The sequence below is a fragment of the Saimiri boliviensis genome, chromosome 3 (assembly GCF_048565385.1).
Source record: "Saimiri boliviensis isolate mSaiBol1 chromosome 3, mSaiBol1.pri, whole genome shotgun sequence".
In the NCBI taxonomy this organism is placed as follows: Eukaryota; Metazoa; Chordata; class Mammalia; order Primates; family Cebidae; genus Saimiri; species Saimiri boliviensis.
Window position 1 is genome coordinate 507,009 of NC_133451.1, and position 15,329 is coordinate 522,337.

The 15,329-nt window shown below is 46.5% G+C and overlaps 1 protein-coding gene across 1 annotated transcript in view; it reads left to right on the forward strand.

Moving 5' to 3' along the window:
* The first annotated feature begins 8,457 nt into the window (after positions 1-8,457).
* PIGG (phosphatidylinositol glycan anchor biosynthesis class G (EMM blood group)) overlaps positions 8,458-15,329 on the forward strand; it is a 44,225-nt gene continuing 37,353 nt past the window's right edge. Inside the window, 2 exon segments of the mRNA XM_039468273.2 lie at positions 8,458-8,734; positions 9,721-9,926. Of these exon segments, the coding sequence (XP_039324207.2) occupies positions 8,581-8,734; positions 9,721-9,926 (360 nt within the window). The 5' untranslated portion in view covers positions 8,458-8,580.

Here is a 15,329-nt window from a genome sequence, read left to right on the forward strand (position 1 = left end):
GACTTAGGTAAAAATTTACAGGGAGTACCGGAGCCTATTTCTCCTTCTCCAAAATAATGACAAACGAGGTTTAGGGTATTTTTCCTAAGGGCCACTAATTCTCCCGATGCCCAGGCTGATCCTATTTGCTGGAAGTCTGATTCCCCAGTTTGGGTAGAGCAATGGTCCTTGTCTCAAAGATTTCTGCCGCCCGCAAGTTGGTTCGGGAACAGCTTGATGCGGGTCATATTCGGCCTACCAACAGTCCCTGGAATTCTCCTATTTTTGTCATTAAAAAACGTTCTGGTAAATGGAGACTATTACAGGACTTAAGGAAAGTTAATGAAACCATGGAAATTATGGGGCCGCTACAACCAGGCTTGCCCTCTCCTGTTGTTGTGCCGCAGGAGTGGCATCTTATAGTTATTGATTTAAAAGACTGCTTTTTCACCATTCCTTTGGCTCCGGCTGATTGCAAACGTTTTGCCTTTAGCATTCCATCTACCAATTTTGAGAGGCCTTATGATAGATATGAATGGGTCGTTCTCCCACAGGGAATGGCAAATAGTCCTACTTTATGTCAATCCTATGTTGCCAAGGCCATTTACCCAGTACGTCAGGACTTTCCTGATGCTCTGCTATTGCATTATATGGATGATTTATTGCTGGCTGCCCCTTCGCAGTCTCTTTTATTTCAGGCATATGAACTCCTAAAATATTGTCTTAATAGAGCTAATCTTATCATTGCTCCAGACAAGGTTCAAACTGTTACTCCTTACCATTATCTTGGAAGACTCATTGAGTCTAACCAGGTCTCCTTTAAAACTCCACTTTTGTCCACAGGTAATCTTAAGACTTTACATGATTTCCAAAAGTTTTTGGGTGATATTAACTGGATTCGCCCTAGTTTAAAACTTACAACAGGTCAACTTAAGCCCCTCTTTGATATGTTAAAGGGTCCTTCCAAACCAACCTCTCCTAGATCGTTATCGGATCCTGCTAAACAGGCTCTGCAACTTGTGCATGACGCCCTCCGTCAACAAAAATTGAACAGAATTAAAGACAATATGCCATGGTGTTACTGCATTCTTCGCACTGCTTACACCCCTACTGGAGTTTTTTGGCAACAAGGGATTTTGGAATGGATCCATCTTCCAGCCAGTCGTGGTAAAGTCCTTTCCCCTTACTTTGACCTGGTGGCTACGTTGGTTGCTAAGGGCAGGCAACGTGCCTTAACTTTGTTTGGCACTGATCCTTTGAAAATTGTTGTTCCATATACTAATGCCCAACAGCAGTGGCTGTGGCAGTTTTCTGACTCTTGGCAAATTGCTTTTGCAGGTTTTTCAGGACAAATTTTATGTCATTATCCTGCTGATAAACTACTACAATTTTATTCACAGTGCTCTCTTATCTTTCCACAAACCTGCGTTAAATCGCCCTTGCCTTCTGCTTCTTTAGCCTTTACTGATGGTTCCTCTTCTGGGATTGCAGCTGGAACGGTCAACAAACAGCCATTTTCCTTCCAGACAAATGAACATTCGGCACAGCGTGTGGAGTTACTAGCAGTCCAGTATGTTTTAGAAAATTGGGATACGCCCTTAAATATCTATTCTGACAGTCAGTATGTGGTTAATTTGATACAAAATTTAGAAACTGCTCCTCTTTCCTTTTCAGACTCCTCTCCAATAATTCATCTCCTCCTTCCCTTGCAGCAAGCGGTGAGAAAACGTTTTCATCCTTTCTTTATAGGACATATCAGGGCTCACTCTACCCTGCCTGGCCCCCTGACTGAGGGTAATTCATTTGCTGATCAACTTACTCAACATGTTTTCCCTGTTTTATCTCCTATCCAACAGGCCGAGGCTTCTCATGCGCTGCATCACCAAAGTGCGCGCAGCCTTCGTTTGCAATTTAAGATAACCAGAGAGCAGGCTCGACAAATTGTTAAAACCTGTACGGCTTGTTTGCCTCACCTGCCTGTTACCCAACATCACGGGGTTAATCCTCGAGGCTTGCAGGCAGGCCATATTTATCAAATGGATGTCACTCATTTTGCACCCTTTGGTAAATTACAATATGTGCATGTTACCATTGACACCTATTCTCATTTTGTTGTGGCCTCTGCTCATACAGGTGAAGCTGTGAAGGATGTTATTTCTCACTGTTTACAAGTTTTCTCTATTATAGGACCCCCCAAGATTTTAAAGACTGATAACGGTCCTGCCTATACCAGCAAAGGTTTTGCTAACTTTTGTTCTCAGTTTCAGATTTGTCATCGCACTGGCATTCCCTTTAATCCTCAGGGTCAGGGCGTTGTGGAATGCTCCCATGCTGTCCTCAAAACTTTACTACACAAGCTCAAACAGGGCAGCACCCTTCACTTTATTCATAAGACGCCTCACAACTGGTTGCGTCATGCCTTATATGTCCTAAATTTCTTAACTTTGGATGCTAATGGCTTCTCCGCTGCCGACCGTTTCTGGCACCCTCAGGATAAGGCTACAGCTGAGGTCTTGTGGAAAGATCCTTTAGCTAACCAATGGCATGGACCAGATCCAGTCCTCATCTGGGGACGAGGACATGTTTGTGTTTTTCCCAGGTCTGCTGCCTCGCCAATTTGGGTACCTGAACGTCTTGTCAAGCATGGACCAGTTCGACGGCAGAGCAAACACCCTGATTCCTCGATTTCGTAGCCTGACACTGACATCGCCACCCCACCGGAGACGCCGCCGCCTGCGACAGGCACAACGAGTCTGCACACTGCTCCACGGCAGTGCCCTGCCGACCTGGTCTCAACTTCGCCGTCTGACTGCCGAAGCGACCCAGCTTGTTCTTGAACAAGGACACTCCCATTCCCCTGCAGTCATGTTTATTGCCATGATGGCCATATTGTCCTGCCAGGTTTCCCCCTCCCATGCTCACTCTGCTGATTCTTCTCAAATCCTTTGGGCTTATGTCCCAGACCCTCCTATCCTCCGTCCTGTTACCTGGACTGACCCTGCTTTTCCTGTTTATTTGAATGATACTTCTCTTTTTGGCTTCCCTTCCTCCACTCATATTACCCCTCAAACTGCCAATTACTCCTATTTTGCCCAAGCTGCTTCTCCCCCTATGTGTTTTTATGCGTCGAAGATATGGGACCAACTTGCTCTCAATATTCGCATTCCCTTCTTACCTATTCTCCCCTCTACTAATGGTCCCTTTTGCTTTGAATTAGGAATGAAGCATCTCACCACATTTGAAGGCCCTTCTGCCCTCCTTAAGGGCGAAACCTCTTTCTATGCTAGGGACTGGCTTCTCACCTATCTTGGTATCAAAGAGTCATGGAATTCTTCCTCTCCTGATTTCCCGTCTATTCCCCGCTCTCGCTGTCATGCTGTTAACTCCTCTTTTGACCCCTCTCCCCCCTGGAAACTCTGCTACCCTAAACAACGCACTGCCCTTACCTATACCCTTTCTAGTGGTTTTACTCTTTATGATTGGTCTCTCCCTGCGCCGCTCTCTACCTCCTTTGACCGGTACCAGTCCCCCGGCGGCTGGGCCACTCCTGTTTTTTCTACCTCCTCTGGCCGCACATATACGTCTCTCTGGCGTCTTTTTACTGCTCTTACCCCTAGTTATTGGAAGGCCGGTACCCGCAGTGTTTCTTACCCTTCTCACTCCCAACATTATGTTCAAGCCTGTGTTGCTTCTCCTTACGCCTTACTTTATGGTCATATTAACATTTCTGTCTCTTCTGGTCACTATCATATTTCTTGCCCTTCTTGCACTCTTACCAACTGCATTGATTCCTCTATTTTTCCTACCCATACTATTCTCGTTGTTCATCAACCCCCTTATGTTATGCTTCCTGTTAATGTTTCTGGCCCCTGGTATGATGAATATAGCCTGCAAATTTTACATGACATCCGCGAATTAATTGTCCGCCCTAAACGTTTTCTGGGTATTCTGATTGCTAGTATTTTGACTATTGTTAGTGTTGTGGCCACGGCTGCCACAGCAGCTGTAAGTTTAGCTCACAGTATTCAAGCTGCCACATTTGTTAACCATCTAGCCCATAATGTTTCTGTTTCTTTGGGTACTCAAATTGATATTGATTCTAAATTGGAGGCTAAGCTTAATGCTTTAGAACAAACTGTTACTGTTTTAGGTGACAAGGTTCATAATCTTCAGTCTCGTCTTCGTTTCCGTTGTCATGCTGATTATAATTCCATTTGTGTTACTAGTGCTCCTTATAATGACTCAGAATGGGACTGGCCTCTGGTCCGTGCCCATCTACAAGGCATTTGGAGTCACAACAATCTGTCTTTAGACATTTTTCACTTACAGCGTCAAATTCATGCTATTGACTTTTCTCGAAGACAGCTGCCGCAGGATGCCACTATTGCCCGCGACATTGTGGACACGTTGTCCTCTTGGACTCGTGGTTTTCATTTACCTTCCCTTTCTACCTTAATTGACATTGGAGGTTTTCTCCTTGTACTCATCATTCTCTTGCCGTTCCTCTTCCGCCTTGTGTTCTCCTCCCTCCAGCACCTTCAGCTCAAACTTTTTGAGCTGCATTTAAAAACAAAAAAAGAGGGAATTGTGGGGAACGCTCCCGTGTGAGACCCCTAAAAGGCGTGAGTCTCACTATACGGTGAGTTTGATCCCAAACACAGTTTCCTACTGGAGGCAGTCGAGCTATCCGGAATATAGGAACCGAAAGATGATTGATCAGTTTCTAATATCAGCCACAATATCATCAGCCACAATATCGTTTGGGCCTAAAACTATGCGTTGCTGCTAGACCGAGTGACCCCCTACCAGCAACCAGTTCCTGCTTTTTAACCTTTTTTATGACTCTTTTAAGAATAAGTTTTAACCTTTTCTTTACTTACCTGACTGCCTAATGGTTTAACTGTCGATATTTGCAAAGCAAATGCCACCATAAGGGATGGCTTTGATTCCTGACTCAGAGATTCCTGAATGGGGAAATTGAGTTAAGTTGAGTTAGGAGTAGACAAAGGAGAATCCGGTTAAAGGATATTCTGATGAGCAAAACCAAAAAACTTTTCACATCTCAGTTCTAAAACAAGATCAAACCGGAGATACCTGCAGCCAGGAGGAATAATGTCTGGATGCAAACAAGCTTTGTGATTACAGGAAATTCTGTTACTTTTTACAACCACTGATTGTGTATCTGACTTCTCAATTGTATAGGCCATGTAAGGTATACATTTGCATTTCCTCTTGCAACCATTGTGTATCTGATTTCTCTATTGTATAGGCCATGTGAGGCATACATTTACATTCCTCTTGCTATGACGTAAACCAGAGCCAAGAAAGTGTATTTATTCCTGGCATTTGAAAAATAAAATTTGCTGTTTAGGCACAGCCTATCAGCCCTCCAGACGCCTCGCTTTCTCTCTCTCTGTCTTTATTATTTTCTCAGGCGCACTCCCTCTTCCAGGTATTGGGACCCTCTTGCAGGTCGAGAGACCCCCGGGCAGACGTGCCTACCCGTCCGGACGGTCCAAGACACTATCTTTAGTCATTTAAAAAGAATTTGCAGGCCGGGTGCAGTGGCTCACACCTGTAATCCCAGCACTTTGGGAGGCTGAGGTGGGTGGATCACGAAGTCAAGAGATATGCAGACCACCCCGGTCAACATGGTGAAACCCCGTCTCTACTAAAAAAAAAACACAAAAAAACTAGCTGGGTATGGTGGCGTGTGCCTGTAATCCCAGCTACTCAGGAGGCTGAGGCAGGAGAATTGCCTGAACCCAGGAGGCGGAGGTTGCAGTGAGCCGAGATCACGCCATTGCACTCCAGCCTGGGTAACAAGAGCGAAACTCCATCTCAAAACAAAAACAAAGAATTTGCAAGAAAAAAATCCCAAACCAGTTTTCTTACCTAGTGATAGGGCCCAAGCTGAAGATCACTCTCTACAGATGCAGAAGCAGGCAGGCTTGCCTTCCTTGATGGAAGCGAATGGAAACTCCCAAAAAAGGAGTTATTTTAACAGCAAATAAACATCAGACCCCCACCTGAAAAACACTGGAAGATGAGGGATTCCTGGAGGAACCAGGTCCCAGACTTCAGCAATTAACCTATCAGTTTAGGCAATAAGGTGCCCAAGCCAGTACCAAGGACCACTAGGTGAGCTGCTGTAGGCTGGGTACCCCAGTACTCACCAAATGTCAATTGAGAAAAATGACAAGTCTCAATCATTTTAGGAGGCTTATTTGCCAAAGGACGCCTGCCTGTGACACAGCCTAAGGATGTCCTGACGATGTGCGCCCAAGGTGGTCGAGGCACAGCTTGGTTTTATATATTTTAGGCAGACATGAGACATCAATCATACATGCGAGGACAGGCCAGGCGCGGTGGCTTGTACCTGTAATCCCAGCACTTTGGGAGGCCGAGGCAGGCAGGTCAAGAGGTCAGGATTTTGAGACCAGCTTGATCAACATGGTGAAACCCTACCTCTACTAAAAATACAAAAATCAGTGTGGTGGCAGATGCCTGTAATCCCAACTACTCAGGAGGCTGAGGCAGGAAAATTGCTTGAACCTGGGAAGGCAGAGGTTGCAGTGAGCTGAGATCGCACTCCAGCCTGGGCGACAGAGTGAGACTCCATCTCAAAAAAAAAAAAAAAAGGATATTGGTTCTGTCCAGAAAGGTGGGGACAAATAGGAGCATGGAAGGGGTTTCCAGGTCACAGGTAGGTGAGAGACAAATGGTCGCATTCTTTGAGTTTCTGATAAGCCTCTCCAAAAAAAGCTATCAGAATATGCATTTATCTCAGTGAGCAGAGGGATGACTTTGAATAGAATGGGAGGCAGGTTTGTCTTGAGCAGTTCCCAGCTTGACTTCTCCCTTAGCTTAGTAATTTTGGGATCCCAAGACTTTCCTTTCACAACAGATAACGAAAATGGGGTGTATATATATACACAATGGAGTACTATTCAGTCCTAATGAAAGAATGAAATCCTATCATTTGTCACAGCATGGATAAACCTGAGGAGATCATGTAAGCAAAATAAGACAGAGAAAGACACATACCTCTCACTCAGGTGGAATCTTTAAAACAGAGTTAATCGGCCGGGCGCCGTAGCTCAAACCGGTAATCCCAGCACTTGGGGAGGCTGAGGCGGGTGGATCATGAGGTCAAGAGATCGAGACCATCCTGGTCAACATGGTGAAACCCCGTCTCTACTAAAAATACAAAAAATTAGCTGGGCATGGTGGCGCATGCCTGTAATCCCAGCTACTCAGGAGGCTGAGGCAGGAGAGTTGCCTGAACCCGGGAGGCGGAGGTTGCGGTGAGCCGAGATCGCGCCATTGCACTCCAGCCTGGGTAACAAGAGCGAAACTCCGTCCCCCCCCCAAAAAAAAAGAAAGAAAGAAAACAGAGTTAATCATTAAGAGATCTACCAGGCCGGGTGCGGTGGCTCAAGCCTGTAATCCCAGCACTTTGGGAGGCCGAGGCGGGTGGATCACGAGGTCGAGAGATCGAGACCATCCTGGTCAACATGCTGAAACCCCGTCTCTACTAAAAATACAAAAAATTAGCTGGGCATGGTGGCACGTGCCTGTAATCCCAGCTACTCAGGAGGCTGAGGCAGGAGAATTGCCTGAGCCCAGGAGGTGGAGGTTGCGGTGAGCCGAGATCGCGCCATTGCACTCCAGCCTGGGTAACAAGAGCGAAACTCCGTCTCAAAAAAAAAAAAAAAAAAAAAAAAAAAAAGAGAGATCTACCAGTTGTCTGAGGTATTGGGTTGACTTTTGTTTTTTGTTTTTGAGACGGAGTTTCACTCTGTTACCCATGCTGCAGTGCAATGGCGCGATCTCGGCTCACTGCAACCTCTGCCTCCCGGGTTCAAGCGATTCTCCTTCCTCAGCCTCCCGAGTAGCTGAAACTACAGGTACGCGTCACCACGCCCGGCTAATTTTTTGCATTTTTAGTAGAGACGGAGTTTCACCATGTTGGCCAGGCTGGTCTCAAACTCCTGACTCGTGATCTGCCCGCCTCGGCCTCCCAAAGTGCTGGGATTAAGGCGTGAGGCACTGCGCCCGGCGTGAATTTTGTTTTTCAGTTGACAGAGAAACAGGGAGTAGACTGTGGGGAAGGAAGCGGGGGCTGGGAGAGGTTGGTCGGAGGCACGAAGTAACCGTCAGGAGGACGAATTCTGGTGTTCTCACGCACTGCAGGTGACTGCAACAGTGAGGTATTAGGACAAGCTCCCCTGGTTCGATAATTAGACGACATATATGTTTATGAACATCAAATTGTACTCATAAATATGTGCCGTTACAATGTGTCGATTAAAAGAAGGTTTTTCAATTAAAAAATTTTAAAACCTTGTTCCTCGCGGTGGGCGGCGCCCGTCGCGGAGTCTGCAGGAAGGCGGCCCCAGAGCCCCGGAAGTGCCGCCGCTGCGCGTACTTCCGGCGCGACTCCGCCTTGACGCACAGGAAGTGACGCCACTGTGGCTGGCCGCGAAGTTCGGGGCTGGCGCTCTCGCTCGGAGGCGGGTCCCTGGACCCGGAAGCGCGGCTGCTGCAGCGGGAGGCTTCAAGTGGGGTCTGCGTCGCAGCCCGCCCGGCGTGTGCACGATGCGGCTCGGCGCCGGGACGTTCGCAGCCTGTTGTGTAGCGATCGAGGTGCTCGGGATCGCGGTTTTCCTTCGGGGATTCTTCCCGGCTCCCGTTCGTTCCTCTGCCGGGACCGAACACGGAGCAGAGCCCCCAGCGCCCGAACCCTCGGCTGGTACGGACCCCTGCCGGGCGTCTCCGCTCCCCGACCCTAACTTCCCCTAGAAGACCCTTTTATTCTTTTTCTGAGCCTTGCTGCCGGATTTCTTCTTAGAGTTCCCCTGTGGTCTCTTCCATTATGGTCCCCATCCCCAGAAATTCTTTCTTTTCTCTTTTCTTTTTCTTTCTTTTCTCTCTTTCTCTCTCTCCCTGCCTCCCCGCCTCCCCTCTCTCCTCTCCCCTCTCCCCTCTCCCCTCTCTCCTCTCTCTTCCTCTTCTCCCCTCCGTCCCTCCCTCCTTTCCTTCCTATTAACTACTCCAGCGTCTCTTTTCTGTATTCCTACAACTTTGTGGCAGCTACTGCTACTGGCCCCACTTCGACCTTCCTTCCTGATCACAAAGTAAGCTGTGTCCATCCAGCCTCCAGCTCTACTCGTCAAGAGCCCCCGACCCTTTCCTGAGCAGCCTTTGGGTCACTCCCTGCCTCGGGCGCCGATTTTGCCCCCTAGCACACAGCAGATAAGACCCCTGCCGATCCCCTCGGGTTTGGTTCTCTTACATTCCTCCAAGATGTTTTCCCTAGTCTTCACCTACCCAGCCACACTCAGCAAGTAAAGGCGCCCTGCTCTGGACGGCGTGCACACACCACCAGCCACTGACCGTGTAAACGCCCAGCCATCCCGTACCTGCAGCTCTGCTTTTCAGGTCTAGCTCCTTAAATGTCCCATTCCAGGACCCTTATTTGGGGACTCCCTTGCCCCAGTACTTCTCACCATACGAAGGATAATTCACTGCTTACTACTGCGGGTCCCTAAGATTACTCCTGTTAACCCCCGCCCTGTCCCCTAGCACAGCCTACCAAGTACAGGTCGCCTCCTTTTGGGTTGGGTTATGTAGATAGGGCAGGATTTGTGCTGGACATGTAGGTAGAAGCTAGATTGTGAAGGTGCTTGAATGCTAAGGACAGTTTAAAGTTCAATGTCCTTCTTTTCTTTCACTTAGGAGCCAGTTCTAACTGGACCACGCTCCCACCACCTCTCTTCAGTAAAGTTGTTATTGTTCTGATAGATGCCTTGAGAGATGATTTTGTGTTTGGGTCAAAGGGTGTGAAATTTATGCCCTACACAACTTATCTTGTGGAAAAAGGAGCATCTCACAGTTTTGTGGCTGAAGCAAAGCCACCTACAGTTACTATGCCTCGAATCAAGGTAAGTTTGCCTTAATGTTTTATGAATCATGGTTTGGCTCATTTGAAGATTTATTGGGGGCCTCTGTAGTCTTTTGCTTGGAGTTGCAATTTTAAGAAGGTGGAAATTTGGTGCTATCATCTGGCTGGTGCTTTCAGCTATATAGAATGCTGAAAGAGCCTCACACAGGACGGAACTGAGACCCATGATTTGTGCCCCTTATGAAGTAGCCAAAACTCATGCTTCATGGGAAGTATAAAAGATTTAGAGCAAGATCATCCAGGCTAACCTACCCCAAGAGATAACATTCTTAGTAACCTTTCTTCTTTAATTGCCACTGGGTCATTTATAATCTTGGAAGGAACCTTTAGAGTTTATCTAGTTCAGTCTCTAAACTTTACAGATAGGAAAGCAAACTCAGGTAAGTTAAATGTGACTTCTCCAAAATTGTTCACCAGTGTACTAATGATCAAATCAGTGTGATCTGGCCTAAAGAATTATGACTGTTTCCACCGTATCCTTCAGGTGTCCAACCTAGTGACAGTAGCTTTGAAGTACATAATGCTTTTCCCAAGAACCATTGGTAAATAAAAAAGTAAGTCTTCATGGATTGGATTAAAAACTTTTGAACAACTACTGTGTGCTGAGATTTTAATGAGTATACAATTGGGGAGGCCGGGCGCGGTGGCTCACGCCTGTAGTTCAAGCACTTTGGAGGCCAAGGCGGGCGGATCACCTGAGGTCGGGAGTTCAAGACCAGCCTGACCAACACGGTGAAACCTCGTCTTTAAAAAAAAAAAACTGGGAAAAAGCAGTATCTCTGCCTTCATGGAGCTTTTAGCCTTTAGTGAGACATACGGTCACTAAACAAAAGAGCATATGAAAATGTGCAGTTGTGGTCAGTGTGTGGTGGAAAAGAACAGGACGTGATGTTCAGTGCTGAGTGGTGGGGTTAGATTAGGGGGTGAGAAAGCCTGGCTGAGGAAATTGCATTCCAACTGAGACGCGAAGGATGAATAAAGGTGGGGGCAGAAAGAAGCAGGGGGCTTGAAGTGTGTGTGTGAGTGTATTGCATGTGAGTGTGGCATAAAGTCTCTCACTGAGCCTTAGCTGTGTGGTTGATCATGTGACACCTTATTATCTGGTGAGAAGGAGCTACGGACTGATTTCAGGCTTGGGGGCAGCTGCATTGGTAGGTGCTCAGGAAATAGTCACTGAGTGAAAGCAGTCTGAGCCTGAAGGAAGCGCAGTGCCCTATGGCTCACTGACTTTTTCCTGGAATTTACTTTGCCTGCCACATTTAAATGTGATGTGACCTTCATTCAGCAGTATTTATTGAACGTCTATTATGTGCCACACAGTGTTCTAGACAGGAGGGGTGCAGTGAAGAACAAGACAGCATTGTCCTCATGGAGCTTACTTTCTAATTGGAGGGATAGAAAGCAGGTAAAGTATGAATCAATCAGGATTGTTTCAGACAGCGACAACTGCTCGGGCAGGAATGGAGGGAGAGGTGAGAGAGAATGAAGGGGACAGGCAGGTGCTTTTGATCACAGCACCCAGAGTTTCCTCCGTTCTGCCGAAACTAGCCCTGGGAATCTGGAAGATATCCAGGCCCCTGATATTCAGGGACACCGATTTCTTTATCTGCTCTATTGGAAGTGTGGAAGGAGCCCTTTTCTCCCTTATTTATTTATTTATTTAAGATTTAACAGGCAGGTTTAAGAAAATGCGTAAGTGATTGTGCAGGCTCCAGGTTCTATTCAGTCCAGCATGTCGGCACTGGTTCTTAGGGCCTCCGTCTCCAGCTTACTGGTTTCATTTCACCTTTGCTGGGGAGCCTCACCCCAGAGTTTTGTTTCATTTTCAGTCCTTTGAGGATTCTTTCTCCTTATTCCCCATCAGGGAGGAGCTAGAACAGAAATCTGCCCTCATTGGAGTTAAGATTGTACAGCCCTGGAGTTTGGTAGGTTGGGCAGTGGTGGTTGAGGAGTGTCCCCTGCCTGGCTTCCAGTCCGAGAAAGGCTCAGAGCATCTGCTGGTGTTGATGCATTTATAACCAGATGCCAACCCTGAAATCCCCAGTGTGCTTTCACTTGCCAAGACCCTGCAGCAGCTTTGTTTCAAAGTCGTGTCACTCATTGTTGAATGCCTTCTCCTTCTTCAAGGACTTTCTAGTCATTATGATGGCTGACATTGATTGACAGACCTGAGCTTTCCCTTAAATTTCCTGGGGCTGTGAGTACAGCCCAATTGCTGCCTGCATGCTTTCTGGGATGAGGGAGTGCCAAGTAGTTCCTACCGTCTTTAAAAATATCAGTGAGAAACCAAGCTAGTGTGAGGACAAGGGAGCTGCCTTGTAAAAGCTTCAAAAGAAGGAATGAAAACAGAAAACTTTTATATTGATATTGTCAAGATGTTGTAAACAAAGTCCAACATGATAAACTGAAAAAATTATTGACAGTGAACATGACATACAAGATGTTAAGCCCATGATGTATAAAGAGGTTCAGATCAAGGAGGGACAGTCCTATGGAAACTGGGCTGAGTATATAATGGAATCCACCAAGGAAGAAAGCAGAATGACCAATACACGTATACAGAGATTCTTTTTTTTTTTACTGACGGAGTTTCGCTCTTGTTGCCCAGGCTGGAGTGCAGTGGTGCCATCTTGGCTCACCGCAACCTCCACCTCCTGGGTTCAAGCGATTCTCCTGCCTCAGCCTCCCGAGTAGCTGGGATTACAGGCACATGCGCCACCATGCCCAGCTAATTTTGTATTTTTAGTAGAGACGGGGCTTCTCCGTGTTTGTCAGGCTGGTCTTGAACTCCCGACCTTAGGTGATCTGCCCACCTCAGCCTCCCAAAGTGCTGGGATTACAGGCGTGAGCCACCACTCCCAACCAAGATTCTTTTTTAGTAATCAGCGCAGGGCAAACAGAACAATCCATAAGCCAGTTTTTGTTTATCATATTATAAAAATGTAAAGATTGATGATCTCTACCCTGCACACAAAATGAGGCGAACAGGTGCTCTTGAAATACTGTGGGTGTGAATACAAGTTGACCGAGCCAGCATCTCCACTGCCACCGCCGTCGTCCGGGCTGCTGTGGGATCCAACCTGAACTATTAAAAATGCCCTAGAACCTTTCTTGCCCAAACCTCACCTGGACACAAACCAGACTCTACTACGCTGCTCCTTAAAACCCTTCAGTAGTTTATGCTCTGCTGGGTTTGAACACAGGCCGTCACTTGTGCCTCAAGGCGCTGTGCGGCCTCGTTCCCGTTTACCTCTTAATCCTCGTATGGGCCACTTTCCGTGTTACCTTGCCCTTCAGCCACACGGGTCTCAAGCAGCTCAGTTCCTCAGGGGTGCTGCTGCTCTCTTTTTTGCCTGGGGCCTGTGCAGTTTGTGGGTGTTTTCCCCTGGAAAGTCCCACCTCACCTCCGCAACTTTTCAACCTTCCAGTCTCAGCTCAAGTGGCACTTCCATAGGAAGCTGTTTAAAATAAAAACCCAATAAAATGGTCATGGCTAAATATGTTATTGTACAACCACACACTGGAATACTTGGTAGCTGTTTGGAAAAAAGATAAAATACTTGTATTTTTCCTGGGTAAAGAGGTTCCTGATATGTTACTAATTGAAAAAGTTTGAGAATAATTTGTATAGTTGGCTACCATAAAAATGTGTACCTTCATATGTTTGCGGTTACACACACACACACACACACACACACACACACAAGAATCTAAAAGGTTAGTCCTGAAGAGTAATTGGCTGCCTTTTAAGGAGTAGAATTTTGGGGTGAGAGAGGCTCACATTTTAAAAAATAACTTTATTGAGATACAGTTTTTATACAACTACATTTTTGTGTGTACAGTATTTAGCAAATGTTTATATCCAGGCAAACTGCATCTTAGGTTGATTCTGACCCCACTGTAGGAATGGTGGTGGCTGTTAGGGTTATTTTGGTTGTTTGCATAGTGACTTCTTAAACTAAATCTGCAGTCTGTCTCCCCGGGAGCATGCAGCAACTAATGTTTTGACTTAGGCCTTTTGGTTCTTTTGGTTGTTAAATTCTTGTTTTTATTTTTAAGCCTGTCTTCCTGAGTGCTGGCCTTGGCTTTGCATAGCTTAGCGGTCAGCCAGTGATTGGCCAGAGGTTGTGCTTCAACACACCTATTGTGTTTTTGTGACCTCCCTGGACATGGGGCTGGACAGGGAGCCCCTGTATGGAAACACCATGGGCACTTGGGGCTTTTCAGTGGCTGCTGCAGCATGGAGCTGGGAAGGAGGGAGGTGGAAGCCGCCCTGTGTGGAAACACCATGGGCACTTGCTGTTCTTACTGAGATTCCGTTTTTTTTTTCTTAAATAAGGACTTCTCAATCTGTTCTGTAATTTTGGTGAATTTCCAAAGTTCTAAAATGGTTGCTTTTGACAGTTTATCCAGTTTTATTATTGCTCCTGGGGGAGAGATTTTGCCGAGCTCTTCACTGTGGCATTCCAGAAGTCTGGATAATTCATGCTTGCATTTATTTACTGTGAAAAATTTCTTGGTAAATTGTTTCACCTGCTGGCATTATCCAACTTCCTGTTGATTTTCGTTGCACAGGTTCCAGGATGCCAGTGCTAGGGTGGTTGTATAACTCTAAATCATAGAGATCCTTTACGCATTACTATGGCCTCTATACTAAAATCAGGGAGATTCTTGACTCAGTTCTATTATCAGAAGGGTATAAGGACATGTCACCCACCATCCCTCCCAGAAAATACGATGCATCTTTGGAGGTGGGAGCAGAAGAGATTATCCCACTGGCCTCCCTGGCCCGGTTCACTTTGCAAATTGCTGAAAGTTAACGGCTTAGGACTGCTTTCATCCTGGTTTTCCACTCCAAGGTAGGCAATGGAATTGCTTGATTGTTAGGCGTCGTTCAGACTTTGCTTGTCACATGGAGAAGATTTGAGTCTTAATTGGGAACCTGGCAGAGGCTTTGAATACCCAGGTTCATGTTTCTAACATATACCTCACTTTGCCTCAGCTAGGTCACGAGCCCAGAGCTGCTTCTCTGGCTGTTGCTGTTGTCTCGCTACCCTTAGCTGCCTCCTTTATCCTCTTATCAGCTGCAAAGATTACTGTGAGCCATGAGTGTCCTTTAATGTGGTTATCTTTATTATTGAGTTTACTGTTTTTTATCTGAATCAATGTGCCACTTTCCCTACTTAACCCTAATTACTGTCCTAACATTGACCCAGCCACCAGTACTACGGATACCCTAGCTTTATGCTTACCTATTTTATCCATAAAATGATATTCAGAGCAGCCTGGGCAACATAGTGAGACCCCGTGTCTACCAAAAAAAAAAAAAAGCTGGATATGGTGGCACACACCTGTAGTCCCAGCTACTTGGGAGGCCGAGGTG